The sequence below is a fragment of the Aquarana catesbeiana genome, linkage group LG09 (genome assembly GCF_042186555.1).
Source record: "Aquarana catesbeiana isolate 2022-GZ linkage group LG09, ASM4218655v1, whole genome shotgun sequence".
In the NCBI taxonomy this organism is placed as follows: domain Eukaryota; kingdom Metazoa; phylum Chordata; class Amphibia; order Anura; family Ranidae; genus Aquarana; species Aquarana catesbeiana.
The window spans coordinates 48,456,749-48,482,039 of record NC_133332.1 but is presented as its reverse complement, the minus strand read 5'-3'; the positions used below and the strand labels follow the sequence as shown (position 1 = coordinate 48,482,039).

At 46.5% G+C, this 25,291-nt stretch overlaps 1 protein-coding gene across 2 annotated transcripts in view; it reads left to right on the top strand.

Annotated features, from left to right (window-relative positions):
• LOC141107598 (complement factor B-like) overlaps positions 1-25,291 on the top strand; it is a 190,012-nt gene that overhangs the window by 89,253 nt on the left and 75,468 nt on the right. For both annotated transcript variants that reach the window (XM_073598449.1, XM_073598448.1), the window contains exon 12: positions 13,912-14,026. In XM_073598449.1, coding sequence (XP_073454550.1) covers positions 13,912-14,026 — 115 coding nt within the window. The remainder of the gene's footprint in view (positions 1-13,911; positions 14,027-25,291) is intronic.

Here is a 25,291-nt window from a genome sequence, read left to right as displayed (position 1 = left end):
TATCCACCAAGTGGCCCTGAAATACGGGGCCCCAAATGTCAAGCACTTCTGCAGCAGAGAATGACATTTTTCGACCTGACTTTGGGGCCCCATATCTCGGGGCCACTTGGTGCTAGGAACCCCAATTTTGGATATGTTATAGTTTTAGTCTAACTGTGTTAGCACACCAATTGGGATTCCTAGCACTAAGTGGCCCCGAGATATGGGGCCTCAAAGTTGGGTCGCAAAATGTCAAGCACTTTTCTGCAGCAGAGAATGACATTCTGTGACCCGACTTTGGGGTTCCTAGCACCAAGTGGCCCAGAGATATGGGGCCCCAAAGTCGGGTTGTAAAATGCTCCTTTAAAAACACTTATAAACGCAAACGTGGCTTAACGTGGTACCAGCGTTTAGCCACGTTTGGCATCTGAAACGTGGAAAACTTTTGCGTCTGAACCCATTTCTTTGCTTCTGGAAAAACAAGGTTAAACGCAACTGCCTAAAAACACCAAAAAACGAGACTGTGTACATGGACACATAGGATAACATTGAATGGGTTCAGGGGCAGTTGAAAAAAGTGTCCAACTGCCTCTGAACGCGAGTCTAACAGCATCTCGTGTGCATGAGGCCTTATGCCCCATACACACGATCAACTTTTCCGCCAACAAAACCGTGGATTTTTGTTCGAACGTTGTTGACTCAAACTTGTCTTGCATACACACGGCCACACAAATGTTGGGCAACAATTAAGAACGTGAGAACACGGTGACATACAAGACGTACGACGAGCCGAGAAAAAGGAAGTTCAATAGCCAGTGCGGCTCCTTCTGCTTGATTCTGAGCATGCGTGAACTTTTGTGCGCCGGACTTGTGTACACACGATCTGACTTTCTGACAACAAAGTTTTGTTGGCGGAAAATTTGGGAAACTGCTAGCAAACATTTGTTGGAGGAAAGTCCGACCGCAAATGTTCGATGGAGCATACACACGGTCGGACTTTCCGACAACAAGCTCACATCCAACATTTCCCGTAGGAAAATCCGTGTGTACGCGGCATAATACATCTTTCAAGCAGTCCCAATATTTCCCCCAACTGCTCTCTTGGGTCAATTACGCAGAGCTGTGGGAAGATTTATTTGGGCACACAGGTCTCCCCGAATTAGAAGAGATATTTTAATTAGGACAAATCTAGTCTGGCACTTCCAGACTTTACAATATATTTGCGTTCAGCATCAATGATTAGGATAGTGGATTGGTTTCATAACGCGAATTGTAAGCAATGGGTGACATTAGAAGAAGATATTATTGCCATGAAACTTAAATCACTACCATTGGTTGCTCCCAGGGCCGGTGCTCGAGTATATTGCACCCTAAGCAAAACCAGCTACTTGCACACAGTTTACTATACCTCAGTTATGAAAACAAAACAAAACAAAAGTCAGTGATTGGTCACACAAGGAAGGGTCTGATAAATGACACATTTACCAGCCCCTTCCCTGCTCTCCATACAGACAGATCACACGCAGCAGCTGGTGGGAGAGGATGGAAGCTGAATAAGCTGGGGGGGGGGGGGGGGGCAAGAGAGAGCATAGTGGGGCCAGGAGAGAGGAAATGGTGGGGCTGGGAGAGATTGAAGCGGGGCCGGGAGAGAGGACAGCGGGGGATCGGGAGGGAGAGGAGGAGAAGCTGGCATTCAGCAACTGCAGGGTATCGGTTTTCAGAAAAGGCTACTGTCTTGTTTGGACATGCCGTGGCTACGCCCTAGGTGGCAGTGCGCCCTAGGAGGCTGCTTAGTTTGCCTATTGGTAACCCCCGACCCCGGTTTCTCCTAATTATCGACCCATGAGGAAGTACTTTCCATTTTTGGTCTCTTCGACACTGAAAGTTTGGGATTCATTATTGAAAAAAAAGCTTTTATCAACTCAGATTGGGCCTATGACACCTTTATTTTCTAATCCTGAATTCCCACCGGCTCAGATGCATCGATCTTTCTAAAATGACATAGTTGCAAGGATGTAAGACTTCTCTAGACCTTGGTGGGTGGCAAACTCCCCCTGTGGGATCTTTGGGGTTTTGAGTTTAGTTTTAAATGGATGCAATACCATCAACTTCACAAATATATTCAGTCCCTAACACAAAATACCCCATTAGATAGACCATTAACAGAATATGAACGATTAATAACAAAAGAACAGAAACCAACCTATGTTCTATCTAATATTTATAAATGTTTGCTTCCTAAAAATTCTTGTAAAGAATTAACATATATAACTAAATGGGAAAATGAGTTAGGGATATCAGTTCCCCTCTCAGACTGGGAAAAGTTGTTTTTTTTTTAAACATAAATTATCTTTATCAGCTAAACATCAAGAAAGAAATTATAAAATCTTAACCAGGTGTTTTTGATGCCCGGTAGATATGCATAATATTAATGTTGATAATCAAGAGATATGTTGGAAATGCCTTAATGCAAGAGGCACAATGTCACGTATATGGCATTTTTGTCTGCCTATATTTTTATTTTGGTCAAAGATCTTTAATATCTACCGACAAATTACAGAAACAGATAATATAACCGGACATATGTGTCTCTGTATTATCAATTATTCCTGGATCAACTAAATCTATTAAAGACATCCTAAGACATATGCTTACCGCAGCTCGTGCGGTTATAGCCCGCAATTAGCAAAAGGCAACGGGCCCCTCAATGGCAGAGTGGGTGTGTGAGATGAGCGAAATGCAATCCTTGGAACATATGATAGTGACAGAGAGTTCAACAGAACAAACCTCAAAGATATGGCAGCAATAGGAGGAATTCCGAACCTTGGCAATATTGTCAGAATATACTGTATATAGCAAAACTTGATTAGGAACTTTCCCCTCCTCCCCCTTTGCTTTTTTTTTTTTTTTTTTTTCTTTTTTTGTCTCATTTTTTTGTTGTTGGTTTGTTTGTCTTGTCTATTGAAATGTCCTTGTCTATACATACATATGTAAATTAAATTATTATTGTTTCATTAAATCAAAGGTGGATAATAATAATGGTAGGTGGGATAATTTTAATATACTAGCACTTGGAATATGGGCCTCAGTTACTGGTAATAAAATGTTTTGTGTGTAGTCATTTCCTGGGAAATAAAAACATCTCTCCCCTCTTTTCCTACTTGATATAAAAAAATTACAGATAATAGTTTTGAATATACCCTATTTAGGTAGGATATGTATAAAGAAATGCGAGACACATGGTTACATATTTAGATGTGATAGATTGAATTTTGGAGCCCGGACTTTGTTGATGTTTTATTACTATTTAAAAATCTCCTCTTTGAAATATTGAGCTGCTGCAAAATCTTGATATGATATGTAAAATTGGGGAATGAAAGGGATACCTTTTAATATACTATGTTTATAATATAGAAATATCCATTTCTTTTTTTCCCATGTATGTTGTTTAAAATGTAAAAAATTAATAAAATAGAGATTAAAAACACATCAGTAATGCACTATGCCCCCCTACTGTAGTGTCCTCTGCCCCCCCCACGCTCACACATGGTAGTGTCCTCTGACCCCTCACATATGGTAGTGTCCTCTGATCCCCCCCCCCCAACATTAGTGTCCTGTGCCCCCCCAAAGCAGTGTGCTTTGCCCATCTTCCCCCATTGTAGAGCCCTCTTCCCCCTCATAGCAGTGTCCTCTGCCAGCTCCCTCCACTGTAGTGCCCTCTGCCCCCATATCACTGTCCTCTGCATCCCCCCCCCCACACACACACACACACAGTAGTACAGTGGTATCCTCTGCACCACCTCTGTAGTGCCCTCCCATAACAGTGTCCTCTGCAACCCCCTCCCTCCCCCCTTTGTAGTGTCTTCTGCCCCCCCATAGCAGTGTCCTCTTCACCAACTCACCCCCCCACAGTAGTGTCCTCTGCCCCCCCTGTAGTGCCCGCCCATAGCAGTGTCCTCTCCTCTGCCCCTCTGCATAGCACTATCCTCTGCCCCCCCCCCAGTAGTGCCCTCTGCCCCCCATATGACTGTCCTCGGCATCCCCCCTACACACACACACACAGTAGTACAGTGGTGTCCTCTGCACCACCTCTGTAGTGCCCTCCCATAGCAGTGTCCTCTGCAACCCCCTTCCTCCCCCCACAGTAGTGTATTCTGCCCCCCCTTTATACTGTCCTCTGCCCCCCATAGCAGTGTCCTCTTCACCAACTCATCCCCCCCCACAGTAGCATCCTCTGCCCCCCCCTGTAGTGCCCGCCCATAGCAGTGTCCTCTCTAACCCCCCTTTACCCCCCCAATATTGTCCTCTGGCCCTCTATAGCTGTTTCCTCTGTCGCCCCCAAAGTGTTCACAACACACAGCTGTAGGTAGCTCTCTCCTACCTTACAGTGACTGTACATCACAGAGGAGTGAGAGGCAGCACAGTGCTGGATGGAGGGTGGGGCCGGCAGCTGCTTTAGTCAACTTTTCATGTTAACAAGCTGATGATTGGTTTGTAGGACTGTCTAGCAACCAATCACCTGCTGGTTAACTTGCAAAGTTAACTAAAGCAGCTGCTGTGCTCCTGCCCTCCATCCAGCACTGTTTTGCCTCCCACTCCACTCTGCTAGTAAAGGGAGAGCAGCAACGGGGGAAACTGGGGAATGGCTTGGCACAGACCTGATCAGGATCTATCTGTCAGCTTCCCACGATCGACAAGGGTTGCCAGCTCTGGGAAAGGATAGAACCTGGGATGTATTGGCGTCTCCTTCGGGGTGAGCGCTACAATACTATTCTGAAAGTTGTTTTCATTTTTTTTTTTATTATTTGCATTTTAGATACTTCCTGTTATATGGGGAAAACATTCTGCCTTGTCTCCCAATTGCATACCTGCATTTTGACATAGGCGTGCGCACAGGGTGTGCCAGGTGTGCCCAGGCACACCCTAATCACAGTCAACTGATATAGAAAAAAGAAAATGACTCCTGCGCACAAGTGGTCAACCAGATATATGGAAAAATGTCACAGGCCTTGCTGCCCTCAAGGATGGGGAATCCTAGCAAAGACATAAAAAGAGAGAGGGGCGCACCGGCCATGTGCATTATCTTTTGTAAAACATTTATTGAATAAAATAATAAAAGAAATTACTCACAAGCAGTAGTACAATCAGGTGCCATAAAACTCGAGCAGCAACAAGCAGCAAGTAGTTAAAGTGATGAGCGAAGCTTTCCAAAGGTCTTAGAGGAACATACAGGCATCACTACTAGCTAACGCGTTTCGAAGGGCACGTCCCTTCTTCTTCAGAGCTCAGCAGTCTGAAGTCTCAGCAGGAATCAGGAATCAGGAAGGAATTTTTTCCCCTGCTGGAGCAAACTGAATAATGCTTTATTGGGTTTTTTTTTTTTTGGGCTTCCTCTGGATCAACGGTGTGTGTAGAATTGTGTATATGGGATTGTGTGATTTATTTATTTTTTTTCCCTTTTATTGGTTGAACTAGATGGATTTGTGTCTTTTTTTCCAAAAAGACTAACTATGTAACTATGTATTTTATGGTAAAAAGATAGCAATTTTTTTCACACATTAACCCTTTTGCTGCCAAGTCCGTACGCCGTACGGACCTACAAAAGTGCCTGCAGGTGGCCAAGTCTGTATGGCGTACAGACCTAATTTTTCCCTCTCCTATTAGCTTATGGTCACTTCAATGACCATAAACTTATATCAGAATTGTTCAGCAGACTCTGATCAGCAGATTACAACCCGCTGATCAGAGTATTTATACCTACTCCCCCCACTATCCTTTCCTATCCCATTCACCCACTTCTCCCCCCCCCCCCCCGCACTAATTTTTTTTTTTTTTTTAAGAGAAACTTTTTTAATTATTGTTAAAAGAAATACATGTAGCACGTATATTTCCATGTATAACATACAGATGGTACTAAAGTATATGAAGCTGAACGTAGCTGATACAAATATCAAGAATCATGGTACATATATATATCGGTAACAGGTGTATTGTTAACCGGAGGTATCTGCTGTTTACTACTAGTCCCTTTTCCGTCTGTTGGAAAGGGTAAAATACCAGTATCCTAGACTCTAATGATATAATAAAGAGGAGGCAGAGGGGAAGAGAGAAGGGGAGGGGGGGAACGGGGGAGTAGGGGAAGAGGAGAGAGGAAACGGGGGGGGGTAAATGGGGAGGGGCCCGTACCCAAATCACATCCTGGGATCATAGTGGTAGTTATGGTTCTGTCGAAAAACCCCGTTCTCATGGCTTACCAATCACTCAGGACTTAATCCAGCTACCCCATATTTTTTGGGATATTTGACTCATGTAAGTAAGTTTTTAAAGTGGAAGGGTTGAATCGATCATTGACCTCCATTGTGGAATTGTAGGGGTTGCCGATTGCTTCTACTTAGATAGAATAGCTTTCTGTGCATAGTATGTGGCGTAGAAAATAAACAGCTGTTTGTATCTATCAGGTGTGACCGTATCACGAATACCTAGGAGAAGGGTAGTAAGGTGTCATTCCAGGGACACTCCACTTCATTCCAGAGACACTCCACTTCATTCCACGGACACAGGAACACGCCACTTCATTCCAGAGACACTCCACTTCATTCCAGGGACACAGGGACACCCAACTTCATTCCAGGGACATTCCACTTCATTCCAGGGACATTCCACTTCATTCCAGGGACATTCCACTTCATTCCAGGGACACTCCACTTCATTACAGAGACACTCCACTTCATTACAGAGACACTGGGACACTCCACTTCATTCCAGAGACACTCCACTTCATTCCAGGGACACAGGGACATGCCACTTCATTTCAGGGACATGCCACTTCATTTCAGGGACACTCCACTTCATTTCAGGGACACTCCACTTCATTTCAGGGACACTTCACTTCATTCCAGGGACACAGCACTTTATTCCAGAGACACAGGGACACTCCACTTCATTCCAGGGACACTCCACTTCATTCCAGGGACACTCCACTTCATTCCAGGGACACATCACTTCAGGTGTGAATTGGCGTGTCACAATAAAATGTGCTTTTTGACATGTTTTTCATGCGACAAACGAGCCCAAAAAATGGATTTTTAAAAACAGCTTACCTGTAAAATCCTTTTCTTGGAGTACATCACGGGACACAGAGCACCATAATAATGACTATGTGGGGTTATACGCTTACCTTTAGGTGATTGGACACTGGCAACCAATAGTAAGACGGTTCCTTCCATATAACCCCTCCCATACCGCAAGGACCTCAGTTTTGTAGCAAGCAATAACGATCCCAGAAAGAGGGGAGGGACCTCTGTGTCCCGTGATGTACTCCAAGAAAAGGATTTTACAGGTAAGCTGTTTTTAAAAATACATTTTTCTTTATCGTACATCACGGGACACAGAGCACCATAATAATGACTATGTGGGATTTCCTAAAGCAATGCATCTGAGGGGGGGGACACATCATCCCTAGACCCAACGGATCTGAGATTTTAAAGCAGCCTGCAACACGCTGTGGCCAAAACCAGTCTCACTTTGAGATCTCACATCCACCTGGTAAAACCTGGTGAACGTATGCACTGAAGACCAAACGGCTGCTTTGCAAACCTGAGCTATAGACACCTGCTGGCGTACTGCCCATGCTGCACTAACCCCTCTAGTGGAGTGTGCTCTCAAATCCCGGGGTGGAACCCTGCTCTTTAATCCATACGCCTGGACAATAGTCTGGCGAATCCACCTGGATATAGATGAACTTGTTGCCGGCTGTCCTCTTTTAGGACCCTCGGGCAAGACAAAAAAACGGTCAGTTTTCCGAAAGGGAGCTGACATTTCCAAGTAAACCCTTATCGCTCTCAAAACATCCAGTGAGTGAAGTTACCTTTCCTCCCTAGTTTTAGGGTTAGGAAAAAAGGAAGGTAAAATGATATCCTGATTCAAATGAAATTTGGAAACTACCTTTGGTAGAAAATCTGGACGAGGACGCATGACCACCCTGTCCTGATGAAGAACCATGAAAGGTTCCTTGCAAGAAAGGGCGGCCAATTCTGACACCCTTCTAGCCGATGTTATAGCTATTAAGAAAACTAACTTCCTGGTCAATAGGACAAAAGGAATATGCCTAAAAGGTTCAAAGGGCAGACTCTGTAAGGCTGAAAGCATCAAATTCAGGTCCCAAGGACATAAAGGTGGTTTAAGCGGTGGCCTCAGGTGCGTTACTCCCTTCACAAAGGTTTGCACCAAAGAATGGGATGCAATTGGTCTCTGGAAAAAAACGATAATGCCGAAATCTGTCCCTTAATTGTCCCTAAAGCGAGCTGCAAGTCTACTCCTGTTTGAAGAAAAGCGAGAACTCTTCCAATTGCATACCTACGAGGGTCCCATTTCCTTTTCTCACACCAAGAAATGTATGACTTCCATACTCTGTAATAGATAGCTCTAGAAACTGACATTCTACCATTTTTCAAAGTGGACAAGACTGAACCCATAATACCACGGTCTTTCAATAGTCTGGTCTCAATAGCCAGGCCATCAAATTCAGCAACCGTAAAGAAGGATGGAATATGGGCCCTTGAGACAACAGGTCTGGGCGGCAAGGAAGGACTAACGGGTCCCCTACTGCCAATTTCACAATCTCCGAGTACCATGACCTCCTGGGCCACGCTGGGGCCACTAAGATCTCTGGCTTCCATTCCTCCCGTATCCTGCGCAGTAAGTGCGGCAGGATCTGGATCGGAGGGAAGGCATATATCAAGGAATACTGATCCCAAGGAACCACTAACGCGTCTGTCCCGACAGCAAGCGGATCCTTGGTCCTGGATACAAACCTGTCCAGTTTGGCATTGAATCTGGATGCCAGCAGATCCACATCTGGGGTCCCCCAGTATTGGCAAATCTGTAAAAAAACCTCAGGATGCAGGGACCATTCCCCTGGTAACAATTTCTGGCGACTTAGGAAATCCGCCTGCCAATTGTCCACCCCCGGGATAAACACTGCCGACAGAAATGGCACATGTTCTTCTGCCCAGGTCAGTATATGATTTACTTCTCTTTGGGCTGCCCGACTCCTGGTACCTCCCTCGTGGTTGATATATGCCACTAATGTGGAGTTGTCGGACTGAATCCTGACAGGAAAACCCCGCAACCTGGACGTCCAGAATCGCAGGGCCAGACGAGCTGCCTGGATCTCCAAGAGATTGATGGGCAGAGTCCTCTCTGTCTGGGACCATACTCCCTGAACGGATGCTTCCTGTAGGACTGCTCCCCAGCCGAGAAGACTGGCGCCCGTGGTCACCACTTTCCAGGCCACTGGTGGGAAAGACTTCCCCTTTCTTAAGTTGCTGGTTCTTAACCACTAAGATAGGCTCTATAGGACCTGTGGAGATAGAACCATAGGCTGATCTAAGGTTTGAGCAGACTTGTCCCACGCCTTCAGGATACTGTTCTGAAACATTCTGGAGTGGAACTGTGCATATGGCACTGCGCTGAAAGCTTGCCCAATAACCTCATGCACAGCCGAACAGAAGGTGTTGGATCTCTCTTTACCTTCTACACAAGCTGCACTATGGAGGCGACCTTTAAGGACGGAAGAAACACTCTTTCCTGAGCAGTGTCCAAGACCAGACCCAGATATACCAAGGCTTGGGTCGGACAAAGAGCTGACTTGTCCAAATTCAGTACCCAACCTAGGCGTTGTAAAACCCGTACTGTTCTTGATATGTTTAGAACTAGCATAGGGTGAGAGCATTCCCTTAGAAGTAGATCGTCCAGGTATCCTATTATGGAAACCCCTAGAGATCTTAGGGAAGCCAACACTGGGGCCAGAATCTTTGTGAAGACCCTGGGAGCCGTGGCAAGACTGAAGGGCAGTGCCACAAACTGGAAATGACTGCCCTCTACAGCGAAGCGTAAGAACCTTTGGTGAGGACCGAAGATCAGCACATGAAGGTACGCGTCCTTGATATCTATGGATGCCAGATAGTCCCCCTTTCTCAGGGACCTTTTAACTGAACGAACCGATTCCATACGGAAGGATCGGACGTCTACAAAGAAGTTGAGAGCCTTGAGGTCCAAAATGGGTCTTACTTCCCCATTTGGTTTCGGCACGGTGAATAGGTTTGAGTAAAACCCTTTGAATCTTTCCTCGTGCGGGACCTCCACAATTACTCCCTGCAACAGCAGATGGTGTAAAGCTAGGAATAAACATCTTCTTTTCTCTGGATCCGCCGGAACCCTTGAGTGTAGAAAGCGGTTCGGGGAAAACTCCCGGAACTCTATTTTGTAACTGTATTTTACAGTGGAAATGACCCATCTGTCTTGAACCAGTTCTTCCCAGGCCTCCCCAAAAAGCCGAAGCTTGCCCCCCCACCCGTGAGAGCGGGGGCGCTCCTTCACAAGGTAGATTTGGAGTTGGGCTTGGATGGCTTTTGGGTCCAGGGTTTTTTTTCTGACCCTGAGGTCTTTTAAACCCAGACGGCTGAGGCCGTCGATACCGCCTAGGGGAAGAGGCACCAGGCCCTGGGGGATTAGGAATTTTGTAAGAAGGCTGCTTCCCCTTCTTTTTAATAGGAAGCAGAGCACTCTTTCCTCCAGAGATCTTTTGGATATATTTATCTAGACCTTCACCAAACAGGCGCTCTCCATGAAATGGAAACGCAGCAAGTAGCCTTTTACAGGGCGTCTCAGCAGACCAGTTCTTTAGCCACAATACTCTGCGCATATGAACTGATAGTAACGCAAAACGAGACATTTGTTGGATTGAGTCCTTTAAAGCATCAACCGCAAAACACAAGGCATGAGGGATCTCTGATAGTTCCTCAGCAGATTCCTCCTGGCAAGGTATGTTCTTCACTAACCTCTTAAAGCGATCCTTTAGGGATTGACAAATCCCAATGGCTGCAACAGCAGGCTGAACCGCTGCACTGGCAACCGAGAAGGAGACCTTTAATAAGGACTCTAGCTTCTTATCAGCTGGATCCTTGAAAACCTGGGCATTATCCACTGGACAGGTTAAATTTTTATTTACAGAAGATATGGCAGCGTCTACCAAAGGAGTGCTCCATTTCTTCCTGAACTTTTCCTCCATAGGGTATAAAATAGAAAACCTTTTGGGAGGTAAGTATATTCTGTCAGGATGCTCCCAGTCCGCATAAATCACCTGCTCTAGTAATGGATGCAAGGGAAAGGCTTGGGAAATTTGTCTATGTCACAAAGATCCCAGAGTGGAACAGGAGAGTGCAGACTCCTGAACCGGGGGTAATTTAAACCCAATTCGTACCATCTCCATTAGAACAATTTCTGGCAATGGGAGGCTGAAATTGGCTCTTCAGAGCCAGAATCCTCAGCCGAGGAATCATCAGCCTCTCCTACCTCCTGGTCCTTCATGACCACCTCCTCTGGATCCCCTGCCCATTCTGGTTCCAGGTTACCTGGACCCATCTGGCTATAAGAGTCCTGGGGCTCTAGTGACTCACCACTTGGCCTAGGCTCGGGGGAGGGAGATCTATTACGCTTCCTTCCCCCCTGTGTTACAGAGGCAATCATGCCAGCTATTTTGCCTTCAAGACCCGCTAAGGCAGATGCCAAATCATCCTTTGTAACGTAAGCCGAGGCAGGTACATTGGTAGTGGCTACTATGCCTGACAAGTGCAATGGCTCAGGCAGGTCAGAAACCACAGGTCCTTCAGTAGAAACTGAGGCTGCACCAATATGGGGTTGGTCTCCTACTTTTTGCGGAGGGACTCTTACCCCTGGGTTTGCCTTGTTCCCTGTTCCTCGTTTTTTGGAAGACATAGCTTACACACGAGAAATAACCAAGGAGTACTCCCCACAAATTACAAGTCTTAAACTTGTCACCGTAGTGTCCAAGACCATCCGACTCACGTGCCCACCGTTCGCTCTGCCTCCTCCATGCGCACGCTAGGAGCTCCATGCTTAAAAAGCCTTAGCATGGAAGCGAGTGCGCGGATCAGCGGCCGGCGACCCGCCCACCGCACGGCGCCCGCGTCGTCCTGACGCACGCGGCGCCGCGACGTGGACTGCAGCGGCGCACTCACATGGCGGCGCGCGCGGTGGACACGCAGCGCGCACGCCAAATTTAAAAAATGCGCGCCAACCGGTCTCTGTAACCCCGGACACCGAATCAAAGCTACTCTGGCAAATCTTTTAAAAAACAAAAGGGGGAAATACATATCTGTGTATATATATAAGAACCCCAAAGGGGAGTACTCACATCCCATGCAGCAGGGCCTGTCTTGCCAGGCCCAATCTTCCCCCATCACGGTGGGTAGCACCTCTAAGGACCTTCAGGGACCGGGTCCCCCATATATTTGGGGTCCACACCCCTGGACCTGTAAAGCACCCTTTGTGGTTTTCTTGGGCAAAAAAGACCAGAAATACCAACTTTTAACAAGGGTCCAGCGCCTAAATAGGACACATTACAAGCAACACCTCGTTCTTGAGCCGAGGTTCGGGTACCATCCACTTTAGCTTAGTAAGCCATCCGAATGGATCCGATTATAACATCCTCAGTGGGACATTCTTAGAAGAGCTTCACTATCCGTGACCATCACCTTCAAGACACTTCTGGTGTGGGAGGGGTTATATGGGAGGAACCATCTTACTATTGGTTGCCAGTGTCCAATCACCTAAAAGTAAGCGTATAACTCCACATAGTCATTATTATGGTGCTCTGTGTCCCGTGATGTACGATAAAGAAATCAGTGCTGTCGCATTAGTGCAGCCTCATCAGTGCTGTCGCATTAGTGCAGCCTCATCAGTGCTGTCCCATTAGTGCAGCCTCATCAGTGCTGTCCAATCAGTGCAGTCCAATCAGTGCAGCCTCATCAGTGCCCATCAGTGCAGCCTCATCAGTGCCCATCAGTGCAGCCTTATCAGTGCCCATCAATGAAGAAAAAAAAAAATACTTACGTAAAATGAAGATGAGGGAAGATGAAAAGACTGCACGGGATCAAAGGGAGGAATCGGGAGAAGAGCCAGCCAGATCACACATAGAGACACCACTTGGAGCTGAATCATCGGCTGCTGTCAAAGTCCCGCCTCATGAACCAGCTCCTATGATAGACCTCACATTAGCTCAATTTCCCAGCATTCTACCAGTGTGCTGTCTATCATAGGAGCCGGTGCAGGAGGGGGGCTTTGTTTGACAGCAGCTGGCATTTCAGCTCCAAGCAGTGTCACAGTGGGAGATCCTCTCATTGCGTGATCTGGCCGGCTCTCCTCCCAATTCCTTCCTGTGATCCTTGTGCAGTGTTTTGTTTTCATTTTCTGGTAGAAGCAGTGCAGCCTTTTTACAGGGCATCAGAACGGCCCAGGGGGCAATTGCCTCCCTGCCCCCCAACACAGTCTGCCCCTGCCTTTATTGTATAGTTACATCGGTCCAGCTTGTCACAATGTAAGTATGTATATGAATGTCATATTATTTTTGATAATGAATACAAGGCATTTTCTGATCGGACAAGGTGGAGATAGTGACTTTTCCTCCCATGCTCTTCGCCCCTTCCTTCTCAAAGCTAGCAGACTGTCTGGAGACTGCACTGTCCACTATTAACTCTTTCCTGTGCGGACCAAAAGTTCAGGGAAGTAGCACTGAGAAAGAACGAGCCAACAGCATTGAAAGCTGTAAACTGCAAGTGCTGGGGTAAAATTTTTAACAAATCGTCTACTGGGGAATGTTTATTTTATTGTTCTCAGTTTGTTAAACTAAAAAGACCTGGAAGTTTAATACTACTTTGAATTGCATCGGATAAAGCTCCCATGCCAAAAACAATTGTGCCTATTTGTTCGACACTGAAAATTCAAATATATAGCAATAAAGAAGCATAGTTGGACAAACCCTGATAATTTAAAAAAAAAAAAAACACGAGACACAGAGCAATAAGCAGGTATTTTAGGAGGTTGCTCACTCTGACCATTTTATCCTTCCAGAGGCCGGGACACATGGAGAACTGTAAAGGATCCATCGTTACCAAAAACTTCATTCTGACTGCTGCTCACTGCTTCCACCTAGATGATGAAGTACACTATGTCAGTGTGGAATTAGGTAAGTGATGCTGTAGAAGCTGCCATTGTGGTAACTTTATGTACAAAATAAATAAAGGAGAACTTCAGTTAACCTTTTTGGAAGCTCCATTTGATAGAAAGGAATAATCTTCAATGACATGTGGGCCCTATAAAAGGAAATGAAGATCGGCCACGCATTTACAGTCTGAATGTACTAGCTCCTATAAATTGGCCAAAAAAATACACTGAGGTCATGGCTCTGCGTAGACCACTCTAGGTCCTCCACACCAAACTCGCCAAACCATGTCTTTATGGACTTAGATTTTTGCACAATGGCACAGTCATGCTGGAACAGAAAAGGGCATTCTTCAGTACAGAAGAAGTATTAAATGCCTGGTCATCAGTAGTCACTAGAGGCAATAAATGCCTCGTCATCAGTATTCAGTGTAAGTAATACAGTTGTGCTCATAAGTTTACATACCCTGGCAGAATTGATGATTTCTTGGCCATTTTTCAGAGAATATGAATGATAACACAAAACATTTCATTCATGGTTAGTGTTTGGCTGAAGCCATTTATTATCAATCAACTGTGTTTACTCTTTTTAAATCATAATCACAACAGAAACTACCCAAATGACCTTGATCACAAGTTTACATACCCTGGTGATTTTGGCCTGATAATATGCACACAAGTTGACACAAAGGGGTTTGAATGGCTATTGAAGGTAACCATCCTCACCTGTGATCTGTTTGCTTGTAATTAGTGTGTGTGTATAAAAGGTCAATGAGTTTCTGGACTCCTGACCGACCCTTGCATCTTTCATCCAGTGCTGCACTGACGTTTCTGGATTCTGAGTCATGGAGTAAGCAAAAGAATTGTCAAAGGATCTGCAGGAAAAGTTAGTTGAACTGTATAAAACAGGAAAGGGATATAAAAAGATATCCAAGGAATTGAGAATTCCAATCAGCAGTGTTCAAACTCAAGAAGTGGAAAATGAGGGGTTCTGTTGAAACCAAACCACGGTCAGGTAGACCAACTAAATTTTCAGCCACAACTGCCAGGAAAATAGTTCGGGATGCAAAGAAAAACCCACAAATAAATTCAGGTGAAATACAGCACTCTCTGAAAACATGTCGTGTGGCTGTTTTAAAATGCACAATAAGGAGGCACTTGAAGAAAGATGGGTTGCATGGTCGAGTCGCCAGAAGAAAGGCTGTTAGGGCTGGGCTCAGCCATTCCTTCTCTGAGCTGGCCGCTCAGATGTTGGCTAATTGCCAGCTCCTATCTCTCTACAGTTACTGTCACAAGGGCCACATACCTGATGTGAGACTGAAGTAGTGGGGAGGCCTCCCTTGCACCTCGGGCCCTTAAAGCCTCTGGAGATGGAGACAGAAACTTGGTGGGGACACCGAGTGGCAGGGGTGCCAAGGGTGTGGAGCACCGTGCAAGCCTTAGTCCGGGATCCGAGCCGAGGTCAAGTCCAGTTGGACAACAAAGCATAAAAGGGTTAATCAGAAGAAGAATGGTTGAGATCCAAGCCGGGGTTGGTTCCAATCTGGCAGCTGAGTACAAAAGGGGCAAAGAAGTAGAATGGTTAAGGTACAAATCCGAGGTCAAAGGCAAGAGTAGTCAAACAGGTTTCCAGGTGACAACAGGTTCAGACAGATCACACACTAGCACAGGAACAAGGGGGGACTAAAGATAATCCAGCAATTTGGCAGTGTCTGGGCTGGGCTTATATATGGAAGTTTGAGGTCACTTCCTGTGCACCTCCTGGGGATTTTCCCGCCTTTTTCCATCAGGTTGATGTCGCTTCCTGCGCGCCTCCTGGGTATTTTCCCGCCCTCTTCCATCAAGTCTTCTGCGCAGGTGTGGGTGAGGCGTCTTTGGCGCATGCTCAGTTGGCACAGATTTCCTCTTGTGGCAACGCACCACTGGTGCATGCATAGTAAGCCCTGGACTCCTACAGTTACTCAGCTGTTGATGATATCCTGCTCATCAGTCCTGCCCACTTAATCCGTCCAGTCCAGAGGATTTCTGCCTTCGCCTTGGTCAACATCACAGAATCTCCTGCGATCCTGTTCAAGACTTGCTTTGCTGATATCCCTTCTTGCTCCAGATCCTGCTTGCTGTTCTACTACATTGATCCCTGACTTCTGGCTTGGCTGACTATCCGTTCCGGTTACTGAACTTTGGCTATGATTTGACTATGTTTGTTCTTTTTACTTGTATTATTAAACAAGTGTGATTTAACTGTACTTCTGTCTCGGCCTGATTTCATGGTTTCTGACAGTAGGCGAAGGCCATGAATTCAGAAGACGCAGTCAATCCACTTGTTGGTAATATTTTTTCCAGATTGGATGAACTGGATCACTGGAGTCGCACGGCTCACCTGGAATCTTCCACTGTGGCCGCCCCGATACAACCTATGTTGCAGGCTGACCCTGCTGCTGCTCCAGTCTCTGTGCAGGCACCCACCTCGTGTATTACCTCTTACATAGTTACATAGTTGGTGAGGTTGAAAAAAGACACAAGTCTATCAAGTCCAACCTATGTGTGTGATTATATGTCAGTATTACATTGTATATCCCTGTATGTTGCGGTCGTTCAGGTGCTTATCTAATAGTTTCTTGAAACTATCAATGACCCCCGCTGAGACCACCGCCTGTGGAAGGGAATTCCACATCCTTGCCACTCTTACAGTAAAGAACCCTCTACGTAATTTAAGGCTAAACCTCTTTTCTTCTAATTTTAATGAGTGGCCATGAGTCTTGTAAAACTCCCTTCTGCGAAAAAGTTTTATCCCTATTGTGGGGTGACCAGTATGTTATTTGTATATTGAAATCATATCCCCCCTCAAGCGTCTCTTCTCCAGAGAGAATAAGTTCAGTGCTTGCAACCTTTAACTAATATTTTTAACTAATATCCTCCAGACCCTTTATTAGCTTTGTTGCCCTTCTTTGTACTCGCTCCATTTGCAGTACATCCTTCCTGAGGACTGGTGCCCAGAACTGGACAGCATACTCTAGATGCAGCCGGACCAGAGTCCTGTAGAGCGGGAGAATTATCCTTTTATCTCTGGAGTTGATCCCCTTTTTAATGCATGCCAATATTCTATTTGCATTGTTAGCAACAGCTTGGCATTGCATGCCATTGCTGAGCCTATCATCTACTAGAACCCCCAGGTCCTTTTCCATCCTAGATTCCCCAGAGGTTCTCCCCTAGTGTATAGATTGCATTCACATTTTTGCCACCCAAATGCATTATTTTAGATTTTTCTACATTGAACCTCATTTGCCATGTAGGTGCCCATCCCATTAATTTGTTCAGATCTTTTTGCAAGGTTTCCACATCCTGCGCAGAAGTTAATGCCCTGCTTAGCTAAGTATCGAGATTGAGAAATACTGAGATTGAACTGTTTACCCGATCCTCCAGGTCGTTTATGAACAAATTAAATAGGATTGGTCCCAGCACAGAACCCTGGGGGACCCCACTACCCACCCCTGACCATTCCGAGTACTCCCCATTTATCACCGCCCTCTGAACTCGCCCTTGTAGCCAGTTTTCAATCCATGTACTCATCCTATGGTCCATGCCAACGGACCTTATTTTGTACAGTAAACGTTTATGGGGAACTGTGTCAAATGCTTTTTCAAAATCCAGATACACCACGTCTACTGGCCTTCCTTTATCTAGATGGCAACCCACCTCCTCATAGAAGGTTAATAGATTGGTTTGGCAAGAATGATTCTTCATGAATCCACACTGATTACTGCTAATGATACCGTTCTCATTACTAAAATCTTGCATATAGTCCATTATCATCCCCTCCAAGAGTTTACATACTATTGATGTTAGGCTAACGGTCTGTTATTCCCAGGGATGTATTTTGGGCCCTTTTTAAATATTGGTGCTACATTGGCTTTTCTCCAATCAGCTGGTACCATTCCAGTCAGTAGACTGTCAGTAAAAATTAGGAACAATGGTCTGGAAATTATTATTATTATTATTAATAAACAGGATTTATATAGCGCCAACAGTTCGCACAGCGCTTTACAACATGAGGGCAGACAGTACACTTACAATACAAATCCATATGGGAGGAATCAGATGGCCCTGCTCGTTAGAGCTTACAATCTAGAGGGGAGGGTCAAGTGGAAACAAAAGGTAATAACTGTGGGGGGTGAGCTGATGGAGAAAATTTAAAAAAGTTGTTAGGTGTGGGTAGGGTAGGCTTCTCTGAAGAGAAGGGTTTTCAGGGATCGTCTAAAAGCTAATAGAGTAGGAGATAAGCGGACAGATTAGGGTAAGGCATTCCATAGGATTAGAGAGGCTTTGGAAAAGTCCTGGAGGCGAGCATGGGAGGAGGTGATGAGGGAGCTAGAGAGCAGAAGGTCTTGAGAGGAACGAAGACAATGAGTAGGTTGGTATTTAGAGATTAGGCTAGCGATGTAGCTGGGGGCTAAATTGTGGATGGATTTATACATAGTTGTTAGTATTTTGAACGTAATTCTTTGGCTGACCGGAAGCCAGTGGAGGGATTGACAGAGAGGGGTAGCAGAGACAGAGCGATTGGTAAGGTGGATGAGTCTGGCAGCAGCGTTCATGATGGATTGAAGAGGTGATAGACTATGTAGAGGCAAACCAATGAGAAGGGAGTTGCAGTAGACGAGGCGAGAGATGACCAGCGAGTGAATTAAGAGCTTTGTTGTGTCATTGGTTAGAAAGGGGCGTATTTTGGAGATTTTGCGGAGGTTGAGGCGGCAGGATTTGGCAAGTGATTGGACGTGGTGCTTGAAGGAAAGTTCAGAGTCCAGGACTACACCTAGAACCTTGGCATGTGGGGATGGGCTTATACTTGTGCCATCGATTTTGACCGAGAGATCAGGGGAAGAGGCATATGGGGGAGGAAAACTTATAAGTTCGGTTTTGGATAAATTTGGTTTGAGGAAGTGGTGTGACATCCAGACTGATATATCTGATAGTAAATTAGTGATACGTGAGGAGACAGAGGGAGTAAGCTGAGGGGTAGAGAAATAGATTTGGGTGTCGTCAGAATAGAGGTGGTATTGAAAGCCATGTGATGCTATCAGCTGACCCAGGGAGGAGGTGTAGATTGAAAATAGGAGAGGTCCAAGAACAGAACCTTGGGGGACCCCAACTGAGAAAGGAAGAGGAGAAGAGGAAGTAGAGTTGTAGGAAATACTAAAGGTGCGGTTGGATAAGTAGGAAGAGAACCAGCGAAGAGTATAGTCACGGAGACCAAAGTCGTGGAGTTATTACTCTATACTATATAAGTAGACCTTTTGTTAGTTTTAAGCTGAGCAGTTTCAGTGGAGTGTTGAGGACGAAATCCAGACTGAAGGGGATCAAGAAGGCTATTATCAGCGAGGTGGACGCTCAGTCGGTTGTAGACCAGACGCTCGAGGAGTTTGGATAAGAAGGGGAGCAAGGAGATGGGGCGTAGGTTGTTAAGATTGGATGGGTCCAGTGAGGGCTTTTTAAAGCGGAAGTAAACCCATCCATAAAACAGTTTAATTTTCGGCACGTGCCGGAAATGTAACACTCCCATTGGTTGTGCTCTCAAACTGTCAAACCATCCAATGGCTGGTGTCATAACTCATCACATGTGCAGCATCATGGCAATCGTAGAATAAACAGAGGCAAAGATGGCAGCTTCCTTGGCTGAAACCGATAGGGGGATTTACTTACACTTTAAGTATGGGTCTGACAAGTGCATGTTTTAGAGAGTTGGGGAAGATGCCAGAAGAGAGGGAGATTGAAGATGTGGGTTAGAGTCCCATGCTGGGACTGTGACGTTTTAGGGGGCGTGGTCAACATCACCCAGTGACCATGCCCCCTAAAACGTCACAGTCCCAGCATGCCCAGGGACTGTGACATCAAAAGGGGGCGGGGTCTCTGCCTATATAAGTCACAACGCAGCCCTCAGAGAGCAGTCCAGCCGGAGAGAGCGTTGTGTCAACATCTGGAGAAGAGAAGAGAAGACCAGAAGCCCAGAAGTCCGGACCTCTGCTGGCAAGAGAGCTACCTGAAGACAGCGGAGGAGCCGGCCGAAGAACTGGAACACCGGGAGAAGAGAGCGGAGAAGAACCAACCAGACGCCGGGAGAAGATGAACCGGAGGGACCCCCGAAGCCGGAAGAAGACCCCCGAAGCCGGAGGAAGATCCCCCCCCCCAGAGCTGTTTAATAAAATATTTTAAAAACCTGTGTAGTGTTTTATTATTTACACTTTTTCCCTAGGTGAATGGATAGGGGTACCATGTACCCCATACTCATTCACATAGGGTGGGGGGCCGGGATCTGGGGGCCCTCTTATTATAGGGGGCTCCCGGATTCCGATAAGCCCCCCGCCCGCAGACCCCGACAACCAACGGCCAGGGTTGTCGGGAAGAGGCCCTTGTCCTCATCAACATGGGGACAAGGTGCTTTGGGGTGGGGGGGCCCCGCAGGGCTCCCCCCTCCCCCAAAGCACCCCCCCATGTTGAGGGCATGCGGCCTGGTACGGTTCAGGAGGGGGGGGGCGCTCGCTCGTCCCCACCCCCTTTCCTGACCGGCCAGGCTGCATGCTCGGATCGGGGTCTGGTATGGATTTTAGGAGGGACCCCACGCCGTTTTTCTGGCGTAGGGGGGTTCCCTTTATAATCCATACCAGACCTAAGGGCCTGGTATGACCCGCGACGGGGCTCACAAGGTGTCAATCTCGCCGATAAAAGCGGCAAGATTGACATCCTTTTCTAGTCCCGTCGCACCTGAGTCATGTTCAAAATGAACGGACTTGTCCGTATGTGGGCTAGTCCGTTCATTCTGAAAGTCCGCCGTAACTCCGGCGAAAGTCCGTCGGAAAAACGGGTGGACTTAGCCCGCCGCAAAGTCCGGTCGTGTGTGGGCAAGTCCGTCCGTTTTAAAGTCCGGCGCACCTGGCGGACAAAGTCCGTCAGAAAGTGTGCTGGACCAAGTAGGACAGAAAGTCCGACTGTGTGTACGCGGCATCAGTCTTACGCCACTGGCGCTCATGAGCACAACTACATTTTTTCAGACTTCTAGTATCATCTGTTTGCCAAGTTTGAAGGGGTCAGGGCCTGATTCTGTGTGTAGTGATTACTCAATCAATTACTTGACTGAGTTCCTTAAGTACCCTCGGGTGCAAGCCATCTGGTCCCGGTGATTTATTAATGTTAAGTTTCCCAAGTCTAATTTTAATTTTGTCCTCTGTTAACCATGGAGGTGCTTCCTGTGATGTGTCATAAAGATAAATACTGCAGTTTTGGTTACTGAAGCCCCCCCGATTTCCTTGTGAAGACTGAGGAGAAGAATAAATTCAATACCTTCGCCCCATCCTTTGTAACCAGATGTCCTTCCTCATTCTTTATGGGGCCAATATGCTCTGTCCTCCCTTTTTTACTGTTTACATACTTAAAGAATTTTTTTTATGGGATTTTTTTTTTGCTCTCCTACGCTATGTGTCTTTCATGTTCTATCTTAGCCGTCCTTATTGCACCCTTACATTTCTTGTTGCATTCTTTATAAAGTCTGAATGCTGATGATTCCTCAACCTAGTATTTTTTGAATGCCTTCTCCTTTGCTTTTATATGCATTTTTACATTTGTTCGCTCTTTTACATTTATTACCCAATGGGATGCATTGGCTAATGCCCTTATCTAATATGCTCTTAAAGCAAACTCATCTCTCCTCCGTGTTCTTTGTTCCTAATATTTTATCCCAGATTATGCCTTCTAGCAGGGTTCGTAGTTTAGGGAAGTTGACTCTTTTGAAATTCAGTGTCTTTGTATTCCCCTTATGTTTCCTATTTGTGTGATTATTTACTGAAGCCAATTGACCTGTGATCGCTGTTACCTAAATCGCCCTGTATTTCCACATCCGTGATCAGGTCTGTATTGTTGGTAATCAGTAAATCCAGTAACGCTTTATTTCTAGTTGGTGTGTCTACCATCTGACCCATAAAATTGTCCTGCAAGACATTAAGGAACTGGCGAGTCTTAGATGAATGCGTGGTTCCCTCCGCCCAGTCTATGTCTGGATAGTTAAAATCTCCCATTATGATAGCACTAACCATCCTTGCTGCTAATCCAAATTGTGATAGATCTGTCCCCCCTTCCTCCCTCAGGTTAGGGGGCCTATAGCATACTCTCAGTATTATTTTCCCCTTAACTTCTTCCCTTTGGAGCTCTACCCATAAGGATTCCACCTTCTCCCTAGCTCCCTTAGTGATGTCATCTCTCATTTACTTGTACATTATTCTTGATATATAGGCATACCCCTCCCCTTTTTTACCCTCTCTATCCTTGCGATAAAGGGTATACCCTTGAATGTTTGCCAGCCAATCATGAGAGCTGTTGAACCAGGTCTCTGAAATTCCCACAAAATCCAAATCCTCCTCGTACAACAGTATCTCTAGTTCACCCATCTTGTCCGCCAGGCTCCTGGCATTGGTGAACATGCCACGTAGTTTAGACCGGTCGCATATTATCCTCTTATTGGGTGTTCCGAGATTGCAATTAGGACTTGCTACTATACTTACCCTGGGTTTATGTGCTTTGGTCAACCTACCACTAATGCCCCTAATACTACCCTCTGGAATATGTTCTGCGCTGACTATCTCTACCTCTGGACCCCCCCACCCATTGCCTAGTTTAAAAACCCCTCTAACTTTTTGGCCATTCCCAGCTGATCTGCACCCTCCTCATTTAGGTGCAGTCCATCCCTTCTATAGTACCGGTTATTGACTGAGAAGTCCGCCCAGTCCTCCAGGAACCCAAACCCCTCCTTACTACACCAGCTCTTCAGCCACTTGTTTACTTCCCTAATCTCCCTCTGCTTTTCTGGTGTGGCTCGAGGTACTGGTAATATTCATGAGAATACTACCTTGGAGGTCCTTTTCCTCAATTTAGCTCCTAAGTCCCTAAAATCATTCTTTAGGACACTCCATCTGCCTCTGACTTTGTCATTGGTGCCAACGTGCACCATGACAGCTGGGTCTTCCCCAGCCCCTCCCAGTAATCTGTCCACCAGATCCGTGATGTGCCGAACCCGAGCGCCCGGTAGACAACATACTGTTCGGTGCTTCAGGTCTTTGTTACAGATTGGCCTCTTTGTCCGTCTAAGAATTGAGTCCCCTACCACCAGAATCTGTCTTTCCTTTCCCTTCGCTCCCCCCCCACTCTCACTGGAGGAGTTCTTCCCCTGGCAGCTAGGAGAGTCCCTCAGCTCCAGCAGTGCTGGTCCCTGACTGGTTTCACCAATGTCACTCAATGGAGCGTACTTACTGGGATGCTCCAGTCCTGGATTGGCCTCCCTGGCATTTCCCCCTCTACCCTTCCTGATTGTCACCCATCTACTCTTTGCTAGTGACTGCACCTCTTTGTCTTCACCTGCCTCTGTGCTGGCCCCTGCCGGCACCTACCGTGTACGTTCCTGGCTCTCCTTTAGTATCGAGGGACTTCGATACTGGGCTTCCAGGGAAACAATGCGCTCACATTTTGCACAGAAATATTTACCCTCGATCGGATGATCAAGGAACGCATACATGCCGCAAGATGTACAACAAGTCGCCTCTCCACACCCACCGAGCATCGTACCTAATAAATTTAATGAGAATTGGGGATTATAGCCTGTCCAAATTACCTAACAACTAGCTTCCTGACACTAATACTCAACAAGACAATACACAGGTACTCAACAAGACAATACACAAGTACTCAACAAGACAATACACAGGTACTCGCAGCACTACGTGCACTCGCAGAACTACGTGCACTCGCAGAACTACGTGCACTCGCAGACCACTCGCAGACCTACGTGCACTCGCAGACTTACGTGCACTCACAGGCCACTTGCAGAACTACCTGCACTCGCAGAACTACATGCACTCGCAGAAATATGTGCACTCACACACCTACGTGCACTAGCAGACCTACGTGCAGACCTACGTGCACTCGCAGAACTACGTGCACTCGCAGACCACTCGCAGAACTACGTGCACTCGCAGACCTACGTGCACTACGTACCTATAAGAGGTATGTCTGGTTCTGCTCCGCTTTCCCAGCGATTTGGGGGTGATCCAGTCCAATGCAGAGGGTTTCTCAACCAGGTTGAGATATACTTTGAGATGCTGCCCCAGGCGTTTCCCACGGACAGAAGCAAAGTAGGTTTTGTGATATCTTTGCTTTCTGAGAGAGCCTTGGCCTGGGCAAACCCTCTATGGGAGACGCAAAAACCTGTTGTCTTGAGCTACCCTGAGTTTGTGGCTTCGTTTAAAAGGGTATTTGACGTTGCCGCACTCTCCGCTTCTGCTGCCAAGTGCCTCATGTCCATCGAAAAGAGTACAAGAACTGTTGCCGACTACGCTATTGAATTCCGTACTGTGGCAGCATAGGTTGCATGGAACAATGAGGCCCTCGTGGCTGCTTTTTCTCATGGTCTCTCAGATACCATCAAGGATGAGATAGCAGCCCAAGATATACCCACTGAGCTGGAGAAGTTGATCACGTCTGCCATCCTCATTGACTCCAGACTCAGAGAAAGACTCTCTTTTAAGTAGCGCTTGCGGAAGCCTCCTGTATGTTTTTCTCCGAGCTTTGCAGTCCCACCCGTGCTTCCCTCATCTCCCATGCCTCCTGGTACCGAGTCAGTCAGTGAAGGTGAACCCATGCACTTGGGTTTCATGCGTACCTCTGAGGATGAGAGAGAGATTGTGCCTTAATTGTGGCCAGGCAGGTCACTTTTTGAAGTCTTGTCCTACCCGTCCAGGGAATGCCCGAACCTTGAGGTCCTGTCACAGACAGACCTTAGGTGGCGTTGTTTCATCCCCAGTTATCCAGAAGGATAAGCCCCTGGTTTCGGTCACCCTTTTCTTGGGCCGAGTCGTCCGTTGAGATATAGTCTCTAATCGACTCTGGGGCTGCCTTTGTATCGAAGCACTCGATTCCGCTGCAGCTGCGTGACACTCCACTTGCCATTGAGGCTCTTGACGGGAGACCTCTACAGCCTGCGCATGTGACTCATGAGACGGTTCCATTGTCCATGGCCGTAGGGGCTCTTCACCATGAGATAATCCAATTCCAAGTTATTTCCTCACCTAAGTTTCTGCTGGTTATTGGTTATTGGCACAACCCCTCTTTTGATTGACTCCGTGCTGAGGTTCTCTCCTGGTCACCACAATGCAGTGAGACATGCTTCCAGAAGGTAGCCAAGGTCCTGTGCACCTCTTCACTCTCCTCCCTGTACCGTGATTTTAGCAATGTTTTTGACAAAGGCCAAGCT